Source organism: Lampetra fluviatilis, chromosome 5 (genome assembly GCF_964198595.1).
Source record: "Lampetra fluviatilis chromosome 5, kcLamFluv1.1, whole genome shotgun sequence".
In the NCBI taxonomy this organism is placed as follows: Eukaryota; Metazoa; Chordata; class Hyperoartia; order Petromyzontiformes; family Petromyzontidae; genus Lampetra; species Lampetra fluviatilis.
The window spans coordinates 9,735,064-9,757,310 of NC_136279.1; the positions used below are offsets into that span (position 1 = coordinate 9,735,064).

Genomic DNA, 22,247 nt, shown 5'->3' on the forward strand with positions numbered 1-22,247 from the left:
CCCCAAGCGTAGATGACTTTTAATTGTGGATGAATACAGGAATCGTGTGGAAATAGCAGTCCAAAATCCGAATTTCACCGCAAATAATTATAATCCATCAAATTCAGCATCGCCATTCCCCCCCATCCCAGAAAAATATTTAGGGTAAAATAACACGACAGTGCATACATTTTACTTTTTATTTCGAAAAATGTTGACCGTCATTACTGCGTCAACTCAACATAACCAGTATTAACATCACTACAATAGTCAGCATCATCTTTATCGTCACGTCTCGTCTCGTTTTAGACAAAATGTATCCGAGCTCGCTATGAACACCATAGGAATACCTAAATAACGACAAAGTAATGCCTATATCTGCACGACTGCTGCATGCATGTCTATAAACATGTGTTTGTGTAAGTGGGGTTAGTAGTTATTCTTATAAGTGCACTGCACATTAATCCTCTCTACCAAGTTTGATTCCTGGCCACGATGCACAACATCAGCGGCAAGTGGTATCCAAACTTGGTCTGGGCTTGCCCTAAGTCAACTCAGTGGTAACCGAGTCGCTTGTGTGGTGTGGTCATCACCAGCACCGGCTGTGCATGGCTCAGGCAACATCACTCCTCACTTGCAGTGCATTTCTTAATATGTGCTCACTAACAGCACTCCCACTCAGTCTATATTTAAATCTAAACTGGGCATTAAAAAACATAAGTATGAGTTACGAAAAACAACAAATCATTAATGTCATTGAAAATAAGGCCTTAAATGTGTTGTGGCCGACTTGCCCTGTGAGGAATAGACATTAAGTGTGCAACAGTCTAACAGAATAGGGCAGGGTTTCTCAAAACTCAGTCTTTGAGACCCACCACGGTCAGCCTTTCCACATTTATCTATCTTCTCAGTTCAAATGGAAGTAGTTACACCCTACATTCATCGGACGATTGCTAAATACAGCCCATGTGATGTATGGATAATTTCATTAACGCTCTCTACAGGTCACAAATTCCCTCAGCCCAATTAGAATCAGCACTTTTTACGTCATATGGAACGCATTTAGCAATCATCAGCCTCGCGCAGTGTGTATACTTTATTTGTATTCGAAGGCAGAATACTGGAGAATATATCAATCTCGATAAAGTATTACGAGACCTCAAAGGGGGGGTTCGCTTTCCCACAAGGCAATGGTCGACAGTGAATCGTATCTGGATTCCTTGGTATGAGACTGAGGCGGTCCGAGCCAAACAATAAAACACGCCGTAAATGCCTGTCCATTACACGCATTTCTAGTAAATACAGAGCGGCATACACTCATTATCTCCCAAAGCCATCAACTGGATTTAAAATTTGGATTTCGAATTGTTTGCTACACAAACCGTATCCGTACAAAGAAGAAGTCTTGAAAGTGTGAAGAGTCAGACGCATTCTAGAGATTAATGTGAAGTTTTCACAAAGGCTGGTTGTGGCTGTTTAAGGCTGTTACAGTCAAAAGATCTGTACAATAGGCGTTAACCTGCATATATTTACGAAAGTACAGTAAAGCGCAAATCTGGGTGTGCTCTGCTCATGGGCTTGTTTGTGGAAGACAGCCTGTGTGTCAGTGGAGAGCAGTAGCGTGGTGTATAAATGTGTCGTTAAACCCGCCACCACCCGACACAGCCAATAAGGTTTGTCACGTAAACAGAACATGCCAGGTAACTCATGTGTTTAGAGGATATCTATATTTTAGAGGTCAGGAGCATGTGTGTATTTGGTACAAAGGTTTCTGTGTTTGGGACACATATGTATGTTAGGGTCAGGGAGCTGTGTGTATTAGAATCAGTGGCATGTGTGTATTAGGGGGCTTGCTGTTTATTGGGATGACCTGTGTATTATTTTTGGGGGGAGAGGGGGGGTTGTGAAGGTGGACCTCTGTGTATGAGGATCAGAGAGCCTGTGTGCGCGTTAGGGGGCGGGGTTCCCTGTGGGTCCTGGGGCCCGGCTGTGGCTCCAAGCCCTCTGTGTGTCCTGCAGAGCGCGTGTTCTGCGATCGTCGAGCTCCACGTAGTGCACACGATCCTCCAGCGCCCGGGTACTCGCCTGCAGGTGGAGATAGGGGGACGGGACATGGGGATTGACACAATTACCCAGAGTGTACTCGAACTCGGCTCTTGCACGTGAATATACAGAACAAACTAGGAAGGGCAAGGGACAAAGGTGCGCTCATAAACAGCAGGATAGCATGACATACAACATGGTTTGCATGCATATCATGTGACCACCACATTGCTGTACATAACTCTCAGGCTTTGTTCAACCCCCAGCTAAAGAGCTGAACGTGTAGCCATATTATTGTTTAGACCTCCTACTCAAAAAGATGTGGCTATCATCAGCGAGCAGTAAAACAACGACACATATCCACATTATTTGGGTCTTTCGGTAAAGTGACGTAGATAGGTTCAAAGAAAATAACAAAATAACAAAAAACTACGACGTTTCGATCGCAACACAAGCGGCCATCATCAGGAAAAGGGGGGTTATAGCTTCTAAAGACAACTGTTTATAAAGGTTTGAAATGGGCATAGCCCAAAATGTCAGCAGCCAATGTTAATGTCAGTGGTGGGCGGCGACTGCGGTGGTTGGTGGGTTTTCCACCAATCAAAGGGCTGGCAGGTAACAATTTGCATGTTAATGTGAGATCGCCGATCATCCTCCACGGCGAGCGCGCCGAGGTGGCGATGTTAATGTGAGAGATTAGCATGTTAATGTGAGAGATTAGCATGTTAATGTGAGAGATTAGCATGTTAATGTGAGAGATTAGCATGTTAATGGCAGATCGCCAAGCATCCTCCATGACTAACGCACCGCTCCCACTCAGTGCAATATCCGTGCATGGCGTAAAAAAATTCTAAAGATGTTCATGAATACGACTTTTTCACGTACAGTAATGTGTCCTTAATCTCATGTATATTCACTTACTTTTAAAGTGCAGTAAAGCACAGTGGAGATAGAGGGGGAGGGGCATGACATGGAGGTAGGTTAGTGGACACAGACATGGATGAGCACGAGGGACGTGGGATTACAAGCGAGAGACAGGTGACTGCCACCAATTCCAATAAAAAACACATAGACTGCGCAGGTGCTATTAGCAAGCGCCAATAAAGGGCCACGACAAGGGATGAGGTTCAATTATGGTGAGAGTAGGGGGGTCAAGATTGTAATTCGTGTGAAGAGTCAAAGATAGGGTTAGTGTTACAGTCAAGGTCAGGGCTAGCGTTGTACCGTGCTCGGTGCAGTATCCGATCTTCCCAGGTCGAGATCCAGATATTGCAGGTTGTGTTCCTTCTAGTGACACACACAACCACAGAAATATATGACCGCACATGCAATGAGCAGTGCTGAGAGTAAGCTGTAAACAAGTGTACAAATAAAGCAGTGTTGTGCAGAAGGCGCAGGATGTGTATTGTAAGTGGCGTCAGTATTAAAGGGTGTGGAGTTTTGATGCAATGCGCGAGAGGATGTGTGGTATGTCAGGTATGGCACAGGCAGTGTCGCTGCAGTGTTGTGTGCAAGGTAGTCCTGGCATGAGGCGTTTCAGATGGCAGGTAGGTGATGTATGCATTGTACGTTATATATTTTAAGAAGTTTATGTCAACTAAACTATTTTTATTTTACCAAGTATAAGGCTTACGGAGCTATATAGCTCTTTTTCAAAATCGACCAGGCCACAAATAATAACTCAACGAAGTGGCTTATCACGTGAAAATGTATAGCAGCCAAACTCTAAAAGCATGTTTCTAAATGTGGAGGGAAAAACTCGAGGACCTGGAGAAAAATCCACACGACCACAGGGAGAACATGCAAACTCCAAATATACAGGTGTCAGGATCGGAATCAAACCCACAACCTCCTGTATACCAGGTGAGGTAGTTATGTGGTGGGTAGCACAGGAGTGGTGCCACGGTCTTGGATCTGGATTCGATTTCCAGCCATGACATATGTTAGTGGTGACATCTTAACCGGTTATGTGCTTCCCATAGATTAAATGAGTGGCTGGGCGTGATACTGGCCACAGCATCACTCCGTGCGCATTGCAGGCCTTAAGCGCATGTTGACATCACTTGCCCCAACACTCTGTAGGCTATCCGGGGGATTATTGTCTTTGTGGTGGGTGGTATGCAGCGTAAGTGAATGTTTGTGATTATGTATGCGATGCGGTTCAGTGCGGGATGCACGGGCTAGCCTCACCGGGGGTTGCATGGCCACGTAGCTCTCATCCTCTTCATCATCGTGAGAGTCGGAGCTGGAGGCGGAACTATGTATGGATGGAGGGCGTGGCTGCGGCGGCCCAGCCAATCGGAGCGAGCTAGACAAGCACACGTTATTATAATCAGGTACGTGTATGAAAATGACACGAGAGGGGTCGGGGTAGAAACCTGTTCAAGTGTGTTTCCACTGGTGTGTGAATGTAACCCTGTGTATGTGAGTGTATCTAAGTGTGTGCAACAGCGTCTGTGTGCACATGTGAGCGAACATATTTGTGCGTACCTGTGAATGTGCATCCCCATGTACGTGTGTATGGCAGTCTCCTTTATTTAACCAGCAGATGATAAAAAGCATGAGGCCACGTGAAACATTGCCTCTTTGCAAAGGTGATCTGGACTACATCAAGATTTTTTAAGTACACAATATTTGAAGAATATTTCAATATTACAAATCTTGACTAAAACCTATAATAATTTAATAAATATCTGATTAATGCCAAGTAAGAAGGTGAATTGCACCCAACATGTTTAAGTCAACAGGCAAGTGATTGTTTCGGGAAAGGAACGTAACTAGGCAAGTAGGTTTGTGATGACCCATGTGTGAGTGATTGTCTGTATATGTGTGTCCTTGTGGTGCTGGCATGGTGCTGGCCACAACAGCCCCTTAGGTGACGTGTCGCCTATACGAGGGGTCTGTCTTTGTGTCCATGTGAATGTACCTGTGTGCGTATCTATGTATGTGTTTATTCACGGCCTGGCACAAGCGTCGTGGTGACGTCACCGCCACTTAGTGGCGAATGGCGGTTGTTGTTGTTATTCACGTGCATATACCTATGTGTGCCCATTGTGTACATGTCATTTGTGTGTCCCTGCTAGAGTATGTGTACCTGTTTGAACGCACTTACCCAGGGCGTGTGAAAGTCTTGGTGATGGGGGAGGGTTCTGGTGGGGGGAGATCTCCATTTGCACCAATCCCGGATTGGAGTGCGAGGGGGGGTGGCCTCCGGCCTGTGGGCACCAAATAAGCACATGTGCATATACACGTCACATGTACCCACGTGCCCATGTATGTATGTATGTATGCTGAACTTCTTTTGCATCATATGTAGCCAACTGTATACACTTTACGCTTACTCGCCTTCCTGGAATTGTTTCACTCGTGTGGGGCCTGCTTTCCTGATCCTCTTTCTCCACTCAACCCATTCTTGGGCCATCGTTTCCATCTCCACTCCAGTGTCCTTTGTATTCTGATTCCCCACTTGGAACCATCTCTTTCTCGGCCTGTCTCTTGGTGTCCGCCCTGGTGCTTCCACGTTCATCACCTTTCTTCCGTCGGGGGGTTTCCTCTCTTCTATAAGTAAACTTTCTTTCAGCTTGTCCAGGCTAGTCTAAGCTGGGTACCACTCTTGTTTCTTAATTTCTGACTTGATGCCGATACATTTCTGATGTATACTATACAATTACATAAGCATACTTCTTCAGCACCGTAGTCGTGGGGTTACATTAACAGATTGACATGCTAATCTCTAGCAATACAATGGCCGAGGTATATCTGGCTCTGCGATCTTACATTTACTTGCAAATTCCATCTCTAGCCCCGCCCACTTACCCTTGGGTTGTGCCCACCTCAAACCTATATAACCTCTGGCTGCAGTAGCTCTCTCGCTATATTTCTTCCTGCCTCAGCAGTCCACCTGCTGTATTTTTTCACCTGAAGACGATTGCTCGTGTTGCGATCGAAACGTCGTGATTTTTTATTATTATCTATCTACATGACTTTACCGAAAGACCCAAAGAGTATGAATTCCTGCAGTCACGAAAGCTTTAAGTCAAGATTGAATTACATAAGCACTCAAATTACTCCAAGTATAACCTTTATAGACTGTCGGGGAAATGTTTTTAGCAAGCACCTTTCAAGGCGACCACAGTGTGCAGTGTGGTGTGATCAGCACATTCTCACAGTCCCTCACCTGACCGGTTGGGCTTTAGTTCCCTGTTGACTGGCGGTCCCTCCTGGAGTGTCTGTGGAGTTCGTGGCGTGCGGGGCGAGTGTGGCGAGCGCGGCGATTGGAGGGCACGTGGCGTGCGCGGCGATTGGAGGGCGCGCGGTGTGCGTGGCGACCCGCCCTCCAGTGTGCTGGGGTTGCTTCTAAACCCAACGTGGGCCGGCGGGGGCACGACCCCTCCAAGCGCAGCCCCGCGCGTCCCCACGCTGCTCGCTCGCATGGCCCCTGTCCTCCGTCCCCCAGGACCCCCTCCGGCCCCATCTAGTCCAACCTCTGTTCCGGGCTTCGTAGCAGTAGTTGATGTAGGTCCAAACACGGAGCCAGATCCGGCAGGCAGCGGAGACCAGCGTCCACTCATCTCCGTGGTGACGGAGCGTGAGTGGGAGCGACTGCTGATCTCGACATAATGCCCGCCAGTCTCCATGGTGACAGAGCGTGATGAGGACCGGCTGCTAGTATCCAGGGTGACAGATCGCCCACAGGTCTCCATAGTGACGGAGCGTGATGGGGACCGACTGCTGGTCTCCATGGCTACGTAATTCTCCGGGGGGCTCAGGTCATGGCGGTTCTTGGGTCCGGGCTAAATGTGCGCACGTGCGCACACACACACAAGAAGGCCACAATTATCTTTACAGAACATTGGAACAAGTGTTGTTCATGATTACCTATTCAGGCTGTCATGGTCCACGAGTACGTGGTGTCAGCAAATATTGTTTCCCCGAAATGTTTTTTTCCCCCAGGAACAAATAATTGGTCAATATTTGTAACCTCAGGGGGACAAATATTTGTTCCCACCACTGAACATTAATTTGGGCTTGGTTTAAGTGCTACTTTACTTTTGGTCCATTGCAAAGTACATACATATAGAGAAACTGTTTAAAACATAATTTAGGAAACTCATCAGAAAATTTAAGTTTGAGCTGAAAATGCATGGATATAGAGCTAAATACAAAGACAGATTTACCCTGTAACAAAAACACTAAAGTGGTACAAATATTTTGAAGGGGAACCAATATTAATTCCTGGGAAGGGACCATTCTCTGACATTGACATCATCTCTCTGTGGCTGATGTTGACATATTGGCATTGACATAGGAGAGACCACAGCCCAGGTCTAGATTCCAATGATGGACACTGTAGCCAGGAATCAAACCCTGTTCACCAGGATTGCGGCACACTGCTCTCACACACACCACTTCACCACACACAGAAATGCACGTGTACGGGTGTGCACGTGTACGGGTGTGCACGTGTCATCATGTGGGGAATGGTTACACACTGTTTAGCGCACTGAGTTCCGTGTGATTTATAGCCACAGCTAATATCCGTGGTGAGTGTTATCAAAATGTATCCTGGGCCTCTCTTCGTTTGACCGAGCCTTCAGTACCCGGTGTGGTGTGTAAGTACCCGGTGTGGTTTGTATGAAACACATAAGCCCTGAGAATAACAAGGTGGCCAGGATTGTTGTTGGCCACAACCATCCACTCTTGTGCCATACCGGCTTTAAACAGGTGCTCGCTAAACAGCAATTGTCCCAACAGCCTGTGTAGGCTACACGGGAATCTTTGTTGTAAGTGTGTGTGTAGTCATTATGACGTGGCTTTACCTTCGGACTGTCCCAGCCCTTCGGCACATCGTAACACTCGAACCCCACCTCTTCTTCTGCCTCATCTGTGGGGGCACACACATCTGTGAGCAAAAATAATGACACCCATGCATTTATGCACGTGTGTGTGTCTGTGACTGTAAGTATACCCTTTGAATCACGGGATTCAGAATTTGTCCAAAGCTTTCCACAGAAGCCTGACGCCACCTACATGAACACACACACACAATAATTATTATTTTAATTTGTATGGCATCATCAACATTAATGCTGCCACAATCACCATCCCCATGTAAGATAAAGTTTGTATGCCTTGGCAGCCCCCTCATTCAGTATTTTCTCCAGATGAACACCAGGCCATGCAGAGAGAAGCCTTTGAATGCTGCCGCAACTCCATATGCACCTGGTGCTCTGCCTTCCGTCACTTATTGCACAAAATCAGATGACTATTGTGGACATTATACCAGCCTTCCATCCATCCATCATCTCCATGAATGCCTCGCGGTAGAAGTTCCCACCAACCGTCCCATGTTCAACCAACCTGTGGTGCGGGTGGGAGAGGTCCTTGAGATAAACGGCCGGTTGCACAATGCCACAATGCCTGTACATCTGCCAGGTCATTTTCATCAACCTATGAAAATGAGGTGAGCCCCAGCGGTTGATAATTTCCACTCCAGTAGCTATGGTTGAATGGATGGGGACCTAATTTTCCTGAGACTATCCCCTGATAAGGGCGCAGGGTGTTCTGAATTTCCCTCTGAGCTACAGTGTATGCATCCTGTCTCTATGCTGGTGCACCACCTAGGTGCGTTCCCCAACACCACCCGCTTGCAGCCAAACTTCAAGACCGGATGAAAGACGCCAAGTCCTCCCACCAGGTAGATGGTCATTTAAGCTGAAGGTGTGACAGCTGCACAAGGCCTATCCATTGTCGATAAGAACAAGGGGGTAAAGGGTAAAGAATAAAGGGCTGAAAAACTGATGTAACAGCGGCATTTACATGGGCAGTGATGAGAAAAAAGTGAGGAAGGTGGAGCCCTTCCCTCTTATAGGAGCAGGTGGAGGAGAGGCAGCCTTCCAGAACAAGTGTCTCTTCACGGCCTCGTGTTCACCTGGAGAGTATACCTGTACCCGCTACCACCTTCAACATAACCAACATCACCAGCGTTAGCTCCATCACCTGGCAAGGAGGAGGTGGGATGTCGTAGCACTGAAAGGAGAGCCGTGATGACGATGTCACTTCCTGTGAGCTCCCTGTCTTTGGGGATGACATAGCTTCTTGGTCAGGATCGGACCGCGATGGGGGTGGAGATGTCCCTTCAGGCTGTGATGTAACTTCCTGGGTGGGAGATGGCAGTGATGACGGCACGTCCTGGGTGGGGCTGGGTGGTGATGTCGCTGCCGGGTTATAGCGGCGCGGCACGGAGTAGAGTTGATCGGGAACATCACTTTGCCTGAAAAATGAAAACATCACAATTGTCACGAACCTCACCACCCTCATCAATATCATTATTATCGGTGTCATCTCCAGCAACATCTCCACCACAAAATCTCAAGAATGTTCCCATCTCGATATCCTTCATCGCCAAAAGCACCAGTGTCATCTCAACCACCACCTTCGTGAATGTTATAGCGCCTACCTTCCTCTCCCCTCTAATCTCGCGTTACTTTCCTCCACATGTTCTCTGTTCCAGCTGCCAAGGTCTTCTGTCAAAGCATCCAGTCAATCTGGAAGGTCACTCATCCTTCATTGCTGCCAATGCAGTCTGGAACTCCCTCCCTTTGGCCATCCACATGGCTAACTCCCAATCCAGGCTGGCTTAAGATTTTGCTGTTCCCCTCTAATATGACCACTCATTTCCATCAATCTACGTTTTCTCTTCCCCTTGTATCATAATAAAACTCATAATGCATCTATTTTTTCTTATAAAGCGTTTGTAGATGTGGTTGCATTTAGATGCATTACAATTCAAAATGTATCTCCAATACCACTATAAATCACCACCATCTATTTCATCACCTCCACCTTCACACAACTATCAACACTACAATCATCACCAACACCATCATTACTACAACCACCATCAACACTACAATTATTACCACTTCCATCACCACAACCGCCATAAACAATACCACAATCATCACCACTGTCACCACTTCCACCAACACCAAAGACAAAGATCATCTGTATAGCCTGGAACAGACTGTTGGGGCAAGTGCTGTTAGCGAGCACCTATTAAGGCCGGCACGGCACACGAAGGGGTGGGTGGCCAGCACCACGCCCGACCGCCTTTGTCTCCCCGGTGACGATGTTTACACACCACACCGGTTACTCATTTGAGGCTGAGTCGACCTAGGGGAGGCCCAGAAATGATTCGGATAATCGTCACTGGTGGTGGCTGTGAGCGGGAATCGAACCCGAGTTGCCAGGTTCGTAACGCAGCGCGCGAACCGCTACAGGCTACACTACCGATCCCCACAACCATCAACACCAACAACCGCCATTCAGCGGTGACGTCACCACGGCGCTTGTGCCAGGCTACGTGCACTTTGAGGCCACGTGAAGTGTCGAACGCCCGCTGGCAGGAGGTCACGGGGCAGACCCAGGTGCCATGGGTCGACTGAGACAACTGGCCCGATGCACCACCTGTGCCCCCGACTGTGCCAACCATCAACACCACCATCACCACAACTCTCCACTGCCACCACCGCCATCACCCCACCCCCAACCGCAGTGCTCACAGATTGTCAGGGATCCGGCTCTCACAGTCGTACAGACACAGGTAGCCATTGGGCTCCTCGTTGCCCAAGCGATGCCCGTTGAGCCTGCCTCCCCCAGGTCCCATTGACCGGTGAAGTGGGGGCGTGGCCTCAGGCTGCGCCACCGTTGGCTGCAAGGAGATGGGGGGCGTGGCCTCGGCAAGGTGTGGCGGCTGGGAGGGTGGGGCCTGGGGTCCGGCGTCCAATTGGTCGGTTTGGTTTCCGGCCTCCAGTTCGTTCCCTGTACAGGGAGAGAGACACACACACATACTCGTGAAGCACAACGTAACATTTCAAATCAAACAACCCCCAGTTTAACACGTAGGCTTTCACGACCAATATCATCCATAATATAGTTTTTTTTGGGGGTTAGATCGCGTGAATATATAAATGTGCCGTTAAACCCGCCAACACCCGACAAAGCCAATTAGTAAGGTTTGTCACGTAAACAGAACAGAACAACCCCAGCTTGGCCGGAACAATCCCGGTGTCAAAAAATGCAGTCCGGCGTTTCCACATGCATAGGGTGGGACTACTAGAGTAGTGGGCAGGGTTGGTTATCGGAGGAGTGGGCCAGGACGTAATGAGCAGAAAGCAGGCAGGGCCGATATCATGAAGAGCGAGACCACTCACTGTGAGGGTTGTGCTAGATATTGAAGAGTGAACAGGGTTGATGGAGGAAAGAGTTGCCAGCTTACCATGTGTCCCCGTTTCGCGTCCTAGAAACGCGGTACCCTTGCCCAAAGCCAACAAAGACATAAGGCTCACCAAGGATTGAGGGATTCCAACATCAACAATTTTAAATAGCATCTCAGGATGCTTTACAAATGAAATTATGAGAATAGAAAGTGGAGTGTGGGGGTGGGGGTCAGGGCACAGAAGCGGGGGATAGAGAGATTGACACTGAGGCACAGCCAAATGCAACAGCAACTGGGGCCCTGGACAAATAGCAATAGGCCCCAGAGGGAGGGAGCCGGGACAGGAATATGAGGGCAATTCTAGAGCCCACCATGCGTAGAAGTGGACAAGCATGATGCTTGTCATCCCACCCCATTGTGTGCCATTTTAGCTTTAATGCACAATTACTAACAGTACTCGCTCTGGAAGTTTGTCCACCAGGTTAACAGATGCATATTTGACAAGTCCACGCTCAGGCCATTCCCTTTATTTCACGGTCTCTCTATGAAATGAATGCCCAGTTTCTGTACAGCATTCTGGGATGTGGGCGCAATTACACCCTATATAAATCCACATAGTACAGTATTCCCACCCATAGGTGTGCGCTTGTGTAGGCTGGGCCGTCCAGTATAAGTGCAAATACTATGCACAAAAGTTGATTTGTAGATGGCAAAAAGTACTCATGTGACGATAAGCTCGGTCATGCCAGCCTCCTTTTCATGCTACATAACGTCACCATACTTTGTGCACCATGCACAACAGCATTGAGGCCACTACGATTTAAAATTGTCACTGTACAATTTTCGGTAGCAGTAGAACAATGAAATAACTGTACACTGGTTTAAACCTTGTTACGAATCATCAGTACAGTACAGCCATCATTCTCTGTTCAGTTTCTCATCATTCATATGGTGTTGGGATAATCTTCCGTTGAGGGGAATTGTGAAAAACACTATTCAGCATTTAACAACTGCTGTCCTCAAGCAACAACAAAATGTGGGGGGGAGAGGCAATGTTAACAACAATGAACAGAAAATCTGGTGTATAATAAAAAGCACAGTGAGGAGCGATGGCCAGGGGGCGGAGGGGGGCAGTGGGTTAGAGTTGGGTTGGAATCTAACCATTCCTGTCTGTCAACCCAGACTAACCAAGTTTCCTCCGCGAGCCCTCACCCAATGGACTTGGCCGCAATGCATCATTCCGAGTGTGTGTCTGTGTGTGTCTATGACGACCTGGAATCTTTCCTAGTGTATCAACTCGGAGAATCTAAGCAGTGCGAGCCTATAAAGTACCTGGATGGGTGACGACCATGCAAAAAGCAGGTATTCATAGGGCTTGCGGGGCACCATGTTGATCCATTTTAAAACTGTACTCCTATGATTTTAGGTCTATGTTCTCTGCTTTCACTAACTCGCATTCACCAGCATGGTGAAGTATGATCAAATAACCCCCACCAACAGGCAGAAGTGCAGCATGACCTTCATTCAGCAGGGGATTGAAAAAAGGACCGTACATATACACATATATACATATGCATATGTATGCATATGTATATATATGTATACACTATGTGTATATACATATATATATGATGACACTACGATTAGGACAGTAGGCTATGAATCTGGAGACCTGGTGTTAATTTCCGACCGTGGACAGCAGTGTTTCAACCTATCATATTTCCTCCCGAGGTTTACTCAGTCTTAAATGAGTACCTGAGGCAGTGAGGAAACCTTGCCACTGGGGAGATGAAGGTGGTTGGGTGTGGTGCTGACCAAATTACTCCCCTGTGTGCCGTTTCAGATTTTAAATAGGTGCTCACTAACAGCACTTTCCCAGTGGTCTAAATGGCTATAAAGGGGCTCTTTATGTTTGTATTGATGTGTGCTAGAGTTTGCATGCATCTATCAATAACTTGAGCCTTGTTAATCCACAGCACCTGGATCTGTCCAGTGAGTTTGTACCAACGAGTCAAAATATATCTAGCCTGGCACGAGTGCTGTGATGAAAATTCCATCATCTACATGGGGAACAGCAGTTATTGACTGCGCGCGTGCACCGGTATGCATTTGGGTATACAAAGAGTGTGTGAGTGTACATGCATAAGTGGGGAGCAGTGATGCAGTGGTCAGTGCACTGCACTACAAACTTGGCCATCAGTCAGAATCTCGGCTTCAGCTAATATCGGTGCCAAATGTTTTTTTGCCGGTATTAGCCCTCCGTGAGGTTGACTCAGCCTTAAAGGAGTACCCAGTGCGGTGTGTAAACAACAGCATGGGAGAGATAAAGTCAATCAGTAGTGTGCTAGATACACCACCACAGCATTTTTTCCCCAACAGCCTAAAGATAATACGAATTTAGACTTGTAATACGTAGTTTTTGCTCGTTTTCAAAGACCGAGAACAACTCAGCGGCACAAGGAACCACAGACAAGCGATAAGGTAGCCAGGCGGCACCAACAATTGCACAAGCTCCATGGTTCTCTATATATTAAGATGTTTTCGGCCAATTAATGAGAGTTCCTACACAAAAGGAGGAAACCACAGTTCCCGGAGAAACTCCACACATGCGAGGGAGGAACCACTCTATCCCCATATGGATGGAAACAGATGGAGATGAATCCACTCGCTGTACTGCCATTTCCCTTCAAGCCAGGGTGTGGCAACTTTGATGCTCACGGGAAGTGAGTTTCACGATATTGGTGTGTTCTCCCAACCCTCATCTTCAGTGCTGGATTACAGGCGTGCACTATTACCGCCCCGCCCGGCTACAGGAAGATCTTTGTCTTTGTACATGTGTAAGTGCGCGTGCAAAGCTGAAGTTAACCGATGCAACCTTCCTGCACTTAACTTTGCTTTGTGCAAATGTCGCGCAACATCCTAGGTTAAACACTGAAACCTTGTTGTGTCTGTTTTGCAACACAAATTAACTCAATGAGGGTGAATGTTTATGTATAATAAAGTAGAGGCCAAGGCCCATCCCTGCCCTCCCCTCTTGCCTTGGCAAGCTGGCCCGACCAAGAGAGCCTTACAGGGAATTTATGCAAAGAAAGGTGCTTACTCAGCTTCATATACAAATAAATAAAAAAATACTAATTAATCTATAAATTGAAGTTTTAACTTGATAACATTTTAAAGACAAGTAAAATATCTTGGTAACAGTGTTCTCAATACATATATCAGCACTGTTATGCATAAAAAGTCGGCCATGTTGAAATTAGCATTGCCATGATGGCCACATGACCACATCCAGCCAAATCTGTGCTTGATGCATTCGCAACAAGAAAACTATTTCAAAATCCCAATGAAACTTTCTCCAGTGTTGCAGCCTTTGTTAAGGGAGCAACACAGATAACAACACTTTTGCGAGCAACATTAATCATCAATCCCATCAACAGTCGTAGGGCCTCCTTGGCTGTCAACTCTCTCCACTTTTGTCTGCCCTTAGTAGACTTTGGGTCATCCTCTCCAATGTAATTTCAGGAAAAATGCATAGTTGAACTTTAGTTGCAGTGCATGCATACATGCATGTGTGTGTGTGTGTGCGCACCCTGTGCAGTTTCATTGAAGCCGCAGAGGGAGCAGAGCGCACGGACCCAGGCCACCATCTCCTCCTCATTCTCGGCCACCAGGTAGAAGGTGCGTGCTTCCGTGCGTACGTCAAACACAAAGCTGCCCTTAGCCCCATCCTGCACACACACACACAATGTTGTGAGTGCGTGCCGTGTGCAATTGTGAATACATGGGTGCGTGCATCCTTCCCCCCCTAGGCCTCACACTCCCAGAGTACCTGTGACCTCCTCTGCGTCTCACACGCTCTTATGCCCCCTTCTCTCCACGTCCACTTGATTCCTCGTGACGTCTCTACCTCTCACACTCCTGTCTCCCCCAGAACACCCCATTACGCCTCTGCGTGCTGTCCACGACCCCTGTAACCCTTTTTGCTCCCCAGACCTCCAGTGCCCCCGCTCCACCTTGCTGAAGGCGAGGCCAGAGTCGACCTGCAGGCAGGCGGAGAGGGGGATGGTACGGATCGGCTTGCGTGCGCGGTCATTGCGGAAATACAGCAGCTCCTCCTGGCGCAGTACGAACCAGCGGCGCCGCCACGCCTGGCTCGGGGACATGGGGGTGATACAGGGGACACATGATGGGACATGGGGGAGGGACGGATGGGGAAACATGGTGGGGTGGCATGGGGGGGGGGGCACAGACAGGGGGGGGGCACAGGCAGGGGGGATGTGGTGGGGACATAGGGGACAAGGTGGGAATGCGAGGGGGGGGGTCAATACAGGGGACGACATGGAGGGGATGCAGAGGGGACACAGGGGGGGGGGCATGGTGGGGGGGGGGCACAGAGGGGGGGTACAGGCAGACAGACACAGGAAGACGCAGATAAACACGGGTTCATGGGAAGATAGAAGGGACAAGCAAACACAGGGGTAGGGGGAGGACACCGGGAGACATGGAGGGAGGCGGCAGTGAATGCGGGCACACGTCAAGGCATTCAGATATACCATACACATGCAGAACTCACGATCCACTGCCATGGAGAATTATCGATAAGAAAGTGAAAAGACCTCCGGTCGTCTCGCACTGTCAAAGTTAAATATATTTTAGTTTGTTGCTCCAGCGGCTTACCCAAGTTAAGATTATCCATTCAAACTTGTTAAAAAGAACGTAAGATAGGTTTATACCTTCTGAATCTCATCAACAGCCATGGTTATACACATTTATGATATGTACAAATGTAAATATATGCACATGATCACAAGCACAATTAAACACACTTTTACATAAACACCTACTCACACACCAACATACACAGATAAGCACAAACAAGCACACACATGCCAGAACATGAAGACAAAGCTCCCCTTATAGCCTTATCACACTTTGGGCGGCAATTGCTGCTATTGGACACCTATGAAGGTCAGCACAGCACACGAGGGATGGGTGGCCAGCACCATGCCGAGCCGCCTTTGTCTCATAGCAATTTTTACATACAGCACCAGGTAGACATTTGAGGCTGAGTCGACCTAGGGGAGGCCCAGGACCGGTTCAAATAATTGCCACCGGTCTTGGGCGTGAGCTGGAATCGAACTCGGGTTGCCGGTTTGTAGTGCAGCGCGATAACCATTACACTTGTACACACACACATCCATAAACACATACACACTTGTACACAATAGCCTCCATACACACATGTACACGCTCGCATCCATGCACACACACACACACTTGTACGAAAAAACTCTCATCCATGCACACGCACTATAGATTTCTCACTAAGCTGCCTCAACCGAAATAAATTATTCAGAGAGCAGAGCGGCTTAATTTACACGCGTGCACACACACACACTCACATCCGTGCTTGCACGCATCCACAATCATACACTTCAATGCACACAAAAACCACATCAGAACACGCACACACAAATGCATATGTTCACGCAAACACAAAAACACAACACGTGCATTCGCATTTTATATAAACGCAAATACACAATACATACGCACACACAATGCAACCCTTATTCAGAGCTTCAGAGCTAAAACGCTAATCGGTGGTGATGTCAGCATTGCACTTCTGCCAAATGTTGTACAAAACAAGGCCACATGTAGTGATGGAGCCTTGCTGACATGGGGGGGGGGGGTATAGGACAGACCCAGGCAAAATGGGCAGACAGATAGAATCCAAGCCAAATGTGTCCCCGTGCCCCCTGCCACTGTCACTCGATATCTTTTAACTGCACAACCGCTCTGCCCGATCTTGTGAACGTTGCTCCTCTGCCTACTTTTGTTGCTGGAGGGTGGCTGCCACCATCCACCAGTATCATCCTTCACGAGCCTCCTCCACACACGCAGGCCGGTCTTGACATTGCTGATACTCGTGTCGGTAAAGCCATTCTGCTCCAGGTCTCCCCATACCACTTCCTGCCCTCTATTCTCTAACCCATATAGGGCCTGTTAATCTCACTTTATCCAGCAAATCAGAAGCTGCTCGGGCATGCGGTGGCTGGGTTATATGGGCTACATGACCCAGCCATCCAATTTGTACCTGCAGGAGTCAACCAGAAACCCTTATTCTTTGGTTCTTTCGGTAAAGTCACGTATAAAGATAAAATAATACGTGAATTAAATAATATCTTTATACGTGACTTTACCGAAAGAACCAAAGAATAATTCCTGCAGTCACGAAAGCTCCAAATTAAGGAAGAAACCCTTATGTTTCACACATGGTCAGACATGGATAAACCCAAGGACGGAGCAAAGGCCAGCCTGTGGAAAACTTGGCAAAAGCACAGCTGTTAATATACACAAGGAACCACGTCGCACATATCTCGTACCAAAGATCCTCCGAATAGCCTTTATAGGCTGTTCGGGCAAGTGCTGTTAGTGGGCACCTATTAAGGCCAGCATGGCATACGAGTTATTGATGTGGCCAGCAACACGGCCAGCTGCCTTTATTTCTACAGTGCCGATGCTTATGCACTGCACCGGATACTTATTATAAGCCGAGTCAATCAAGGGGCAGCTCAGGACCGGTTCAGATATTTGCCAATGTTGTTGGCCATAACGATGAGCGTGCACACAGGCATAAATCACCAACATGTCGTCTACGCCTACTGCCAGGACTCATGCACAATGGACTCAACAGCCACGGAACAAAAAGTTACTGTCATAAATGTCAAGCGTCTCCACGGTCTGTTGAACATTGGACAGTACCCGCTTTGGCAGTTCCGAGCCTCTGGTGAAAACTTCACATTCCTATTACCCCTGACAGGGATGGTGATGATGCTGACGATGGTTATGATGATGATGATGATCTTAGTGCTAACTGTGATAACAATGAAGATCATGATAATAATGATCATGATGATGACCATGACGATAATCGATAATGGTTATGATGTTGATGGGAAGGAATAAACCTGTCTGAAATTTGAACTCGCAACCTTAAGATCGTGAAATGAGTACATAATAATCATATTTTTGATTTATATAGCATCTAAATGCAACTGCATCTCCTAAATAATAAACATCGATAATGACTACGAGAACACATCTAATAAGTATAGGCAATTGGTAGTCACTGATGTAAATATAAATATTTTGGACAGGCTAGAAAGCTACAATTTGGCATAAGTATAGTAGAGGTTATAGTTATAGCTAGAAAAATCTGAAACTGAGAATTTTCTAATTTGGACACCCACAATATTTGGCCCAGAGATTGACCGATTTGAATCATAGGGAATCATCAGCCTAAAGTTATCTATTTCCCTACGTTAAGTGCTAGACTCTTACAAACATAAGAACTCCATTACCATCATCATAAAATAAAACCACTTCTTTTAGAGTGTGATGCTAAAACTGACAGAATGCGAACAAGGTTCACTACCAGTCACTAGTGCATTTAACTGATAATGTACAGGTTCGACACAATGTGTTTACGGTTACTAATAACCATGCAGATTCCCCCAGCTATGGATTCGAGGGGCTAGTGCTGTTAGCAATCACCTATAAGGCCCCACGATTCCCTTACATACTAGCAATCACCTAACAGGCCCCATTGTTTCCTTACATTTAATTTAGATAAAAATGTACAGCCCTTTGTTCAATCTCCATGTTGTCAGGCATCATGGTTGTTTGACCACATTTCACCACGCTGGTCAGTTAAGGATTATTGAGAACGTAGAGGTGCCCAATACTGGTTCAGCTATAATTCACAATTGATGACAGCCAAGGATAGGAATTGGATTCAGGTCCAAAGAGGAGTGCGCTAACCACTGCACCACCACTCCCCTAACACATTCCAATACTTTGCAACACACATGCACATACTTGAAAGCTGACCCCTAAGGCAAGCACAAACACTTCTTTACACACCCCAACGCACACTTGCTAGATACACCTACAGAAATTGAATTATACATCGTATAGCCTATACAGGTTGTTGTGGCAAGCACTGTTAGCAAGCACCTATGAAGGCAGGCACATCACATAAGCTGATGTAGCCAGGACCACGCCTGCCCCCCTTTGTCTTCCCAGTGATGATGTTTACACAATGCATCATGGCTGAATTATCCTAGAGAGGGCACGTTCAAAATCTCACCACTGATGTTGGCCGTGAGCAGAAATCGAACTCAGGTCACCGGGTTCATTGAAGTGTACTAACCACTGCACTACCGCTTCCTTACAGTCACACACACCTACATCCATACATCAGCCACCATTTACCACTAAGTCGTGGCGACGTCAACTCAGCACTTGTGTCAGACTAGGTGCACCGAGGCCACCTGAAGTGTCTAAGGCTCACAGGTAAGTCATGAAACAACCCCAGGTGTTATAGGTTCACTGTCTGGCAGATGCACCTTCTGCATTCCCTACTGTACCAACTTGTATGTGTTTCATCTGCCCAGTGCTGTACCCCCTGTTGTGAGCGTTGTTACTCCCTCGTTTTCGCTGGAGGACAGCTGCCTCTATCCAGTTGTGTCCTTTATGAGCCTCCTCCACAGTGGCCAACCTTGACACTGCTGGTACGTCATCGGCAAGTCAACACTTCTCCAGGTCCTCCTGCATCACCATAATCTCAACGCTTCTCTAGCCTGTGCCATGCTGCTTTACTCGGAATATTCAGCTAAACAAAAGCAGCTTGGGTATGTGGTGGATGGGCATGTGGGTTACATGACCCAGCCTCGCCTGCCGGAGGCTCACTCATGAGAGAATGTCAAGATCTTCCGAGGATATGTGAGATACTCACACAATACAGTCTCGATAAACCCTCGATGGATTGTAGGCATGCCAACCTGCATTTTTTTCAAGCCACATTTAGCAAGTGTTAAGGAGTGATTGTGTGAAGTAAGAAGTGAGCATTCATGATGAGGACACTGCCCATGTGTGAAAAGTCTGCCCCTCTACCACCACCCAATTACTCAAGAAGAGATGAGGGGGTGGAGTGCCCGATTACATATATGATGTACTATTGTACCCAGAGGCACTGTGTTTTGTTTTGGTTAGGCGTAAGCTACAGATATGTTCAGCAGCACTGTACTCCAACACCTTTTCAGAAGAGCAATTACCAAGCCATCAGCATGCATACTATCGTGGTTGCTCATTAGGAGACATTCCTAAACCTCACAAGGACATTGTTCAACAATTTTTTTTAAACTATTGTTTTATTTTACCAGGGAAGGCCCACCGAACTATATCGCTCTTTTTTCAGAAGCGACCCGGCCACAAATGATAGCCCAAAAGAAGTTACTCATCACGTGCAAATTTATAGCAAAAATTTATAGCAAATACTCTCAAGGCACGTTTATAAATGTGGAGGGGAAAACCGGAGGACCTAGAGAAAAATCCACGCGACCACGGGGAGAACATGCAAACTCCTAATAAACAGGCGTCAGGGTCAGGATCTCAACACCCACGACCTCCTGTATACCAGGCGAGGTAGTTAACATCTCACCACCGTGGCGCCAATTGTATCAGTATCAGATTTGAACTCCTCTGGTACAGCAATGGCCATTTTCTGTGTTGGCCCCAGATGATATCCCTGTTGTCGTACCCCAAAGGTCAAACAGGGAAAGACTCCCGGACTCCTTGCCACGCAGCTTCACCGGTCCTGCCCGTCACCACCATGAAGGTCCTTAATGATCATGAACAGAAAAGGGTTCAGAGACCCCGTAATCACGGAGAACAAGCCAAGAAGCCCTGGCCTCCACAAACACATTCACTCCAAACCCTTACGCACACTCACCTTTGCACATAGATAAACACAATCGCATCAACACCGTATCAACTTACACAAGCCTCTCACACACATACAACGAGTACACTGTACTGCTGCTAACACTTATGCCACATGTCAGCCCCTTCCACAAAAACAAAAATCCCCCCTATAGCCTGTAACAGACTGTTGGGGTAAGCGCTGTTAGCGAGCACCTATGAAGGCCGGCACGGTACACGAGGGGATGGGTGGCCAACACCACGCCCGGCCGTCTTTGTCTCCCCAGTGGCGATGTTTACACACCGCATCAGGTACTCGTTTGAGGCTGAGTTGACCTTGGGGAGGCCCAGGGACCGGTTCAGATAATCATCACTGGTGTTGGCCGTGAGCGGGAATCGAACCTGGATGGCCAAGTTCATAGCGCAGTGCGCTAACCGTGACACCACCGCTCCCCACACATTTACACTCACACCATTACACACACTACACACACCCTTAAACACCATTACACACACACACGACTCACACACACCCTTATACACACACTACTCACTCACACCATTACACACACACTCACACCATTACACACACACACTACACACTCACACCATTACACACACACACTACTCACACACACCATTACACACACACACTACTCACACACACCATTACATACACACACTCACACCATTACACTCTCACACCATTACACACACACACCATTACACACACACACTCACACCATTACACACACATACTACACCATTACACACACACACTGCTCACACACACCATTACACACACTCACACCATTACACACACCCACACTACACACTCACACCATTACACACACACACTACACACTCACACCATTACACACTATACACCATTACACAAACACACTACACACCATTACACAAACACACTCACACCATTACACACACCCACACTACACACTCACACCATTACACACACACACACACTACACACTCACACCATTACACACTACACACCATTACACAAACACACTACACACCATTACACAAACACACTACACACCATTACACAAACACACTACACACCATTACACACACACACTACACACCATTACACACACACACTACACACCATTACACACACACACTACACACCATTACACACACACTACACACCATTACACACACACACTACACACTCACACCATTACACACACACTACACACCATTACACACACACACT

General features: G+C 47.3%; 1 protein-coding gene across 2 annotated transcripts in view; it reads right to left on the reverse strand.

Annotated features, from left to right (window-relative positions):
- Positions 1 to 192: 192 nt before the first annotated feature.
- The window catches only part of LOC144932536 (GRB2-associated-binding protein 1-like), a 23,331-nt gene continuing 1,276 nt past the window's right edge, over positions 193 to 22,247 (reverse strand). Inside the window, exons 2-12 of one of the 2 annotated variants that reach the window (XM_078856715.1) lie at positions 15,256 to 15,390; positions 14,832 to 14,970; positions 10,587 to 10,845; positions 9,022 to 9,295; positions 7,991 to 8,048; positions 7,842 to 7,906; positions 6,200 to 6,815; positions 5,135 to 5,237; positions 4,213 to 4,330; positions 3,247 to 3,309; positions 193 to 2,064 (exon numbers count right to left, since the gene is read on the reverse strand). In XM_078856715.1, the coding sequence (XP_078712841.1) occupies positions 1,930 to 2,064; positions 3,247 to 3,309; positions 4,213 to 4,330; positions 5,135 to 5,237; positions 6,200 to 6,815; positions 7,842 to 7,906; positions 7,991 to 8,048; positions 9,022 to 9,295; positions 10,587 to 10,845; positions 14,832 to 14,970; positions 15,256 to 15,390 (1,965 nt within the window). In that variant the 3' untranslated portion in view covers positions 193 to 1,929. Of the gene's footprint in view, positions 2,065 to 3,246; positions 3,310 to 4,212; positions 4,331 to 5,134; positions 5,238 to 6,199; positions 6,816 to 7,841; positions 8,049 to 9,021; positions 9,296 to 10,586; positions 10,846 to 14,831; positions 14,971 to 15,255; positions 15,391 to 22,247 lie in introns of both variants that reach the window. The other variant, XM_078856714.1, reaches the window with a different exon arrangement.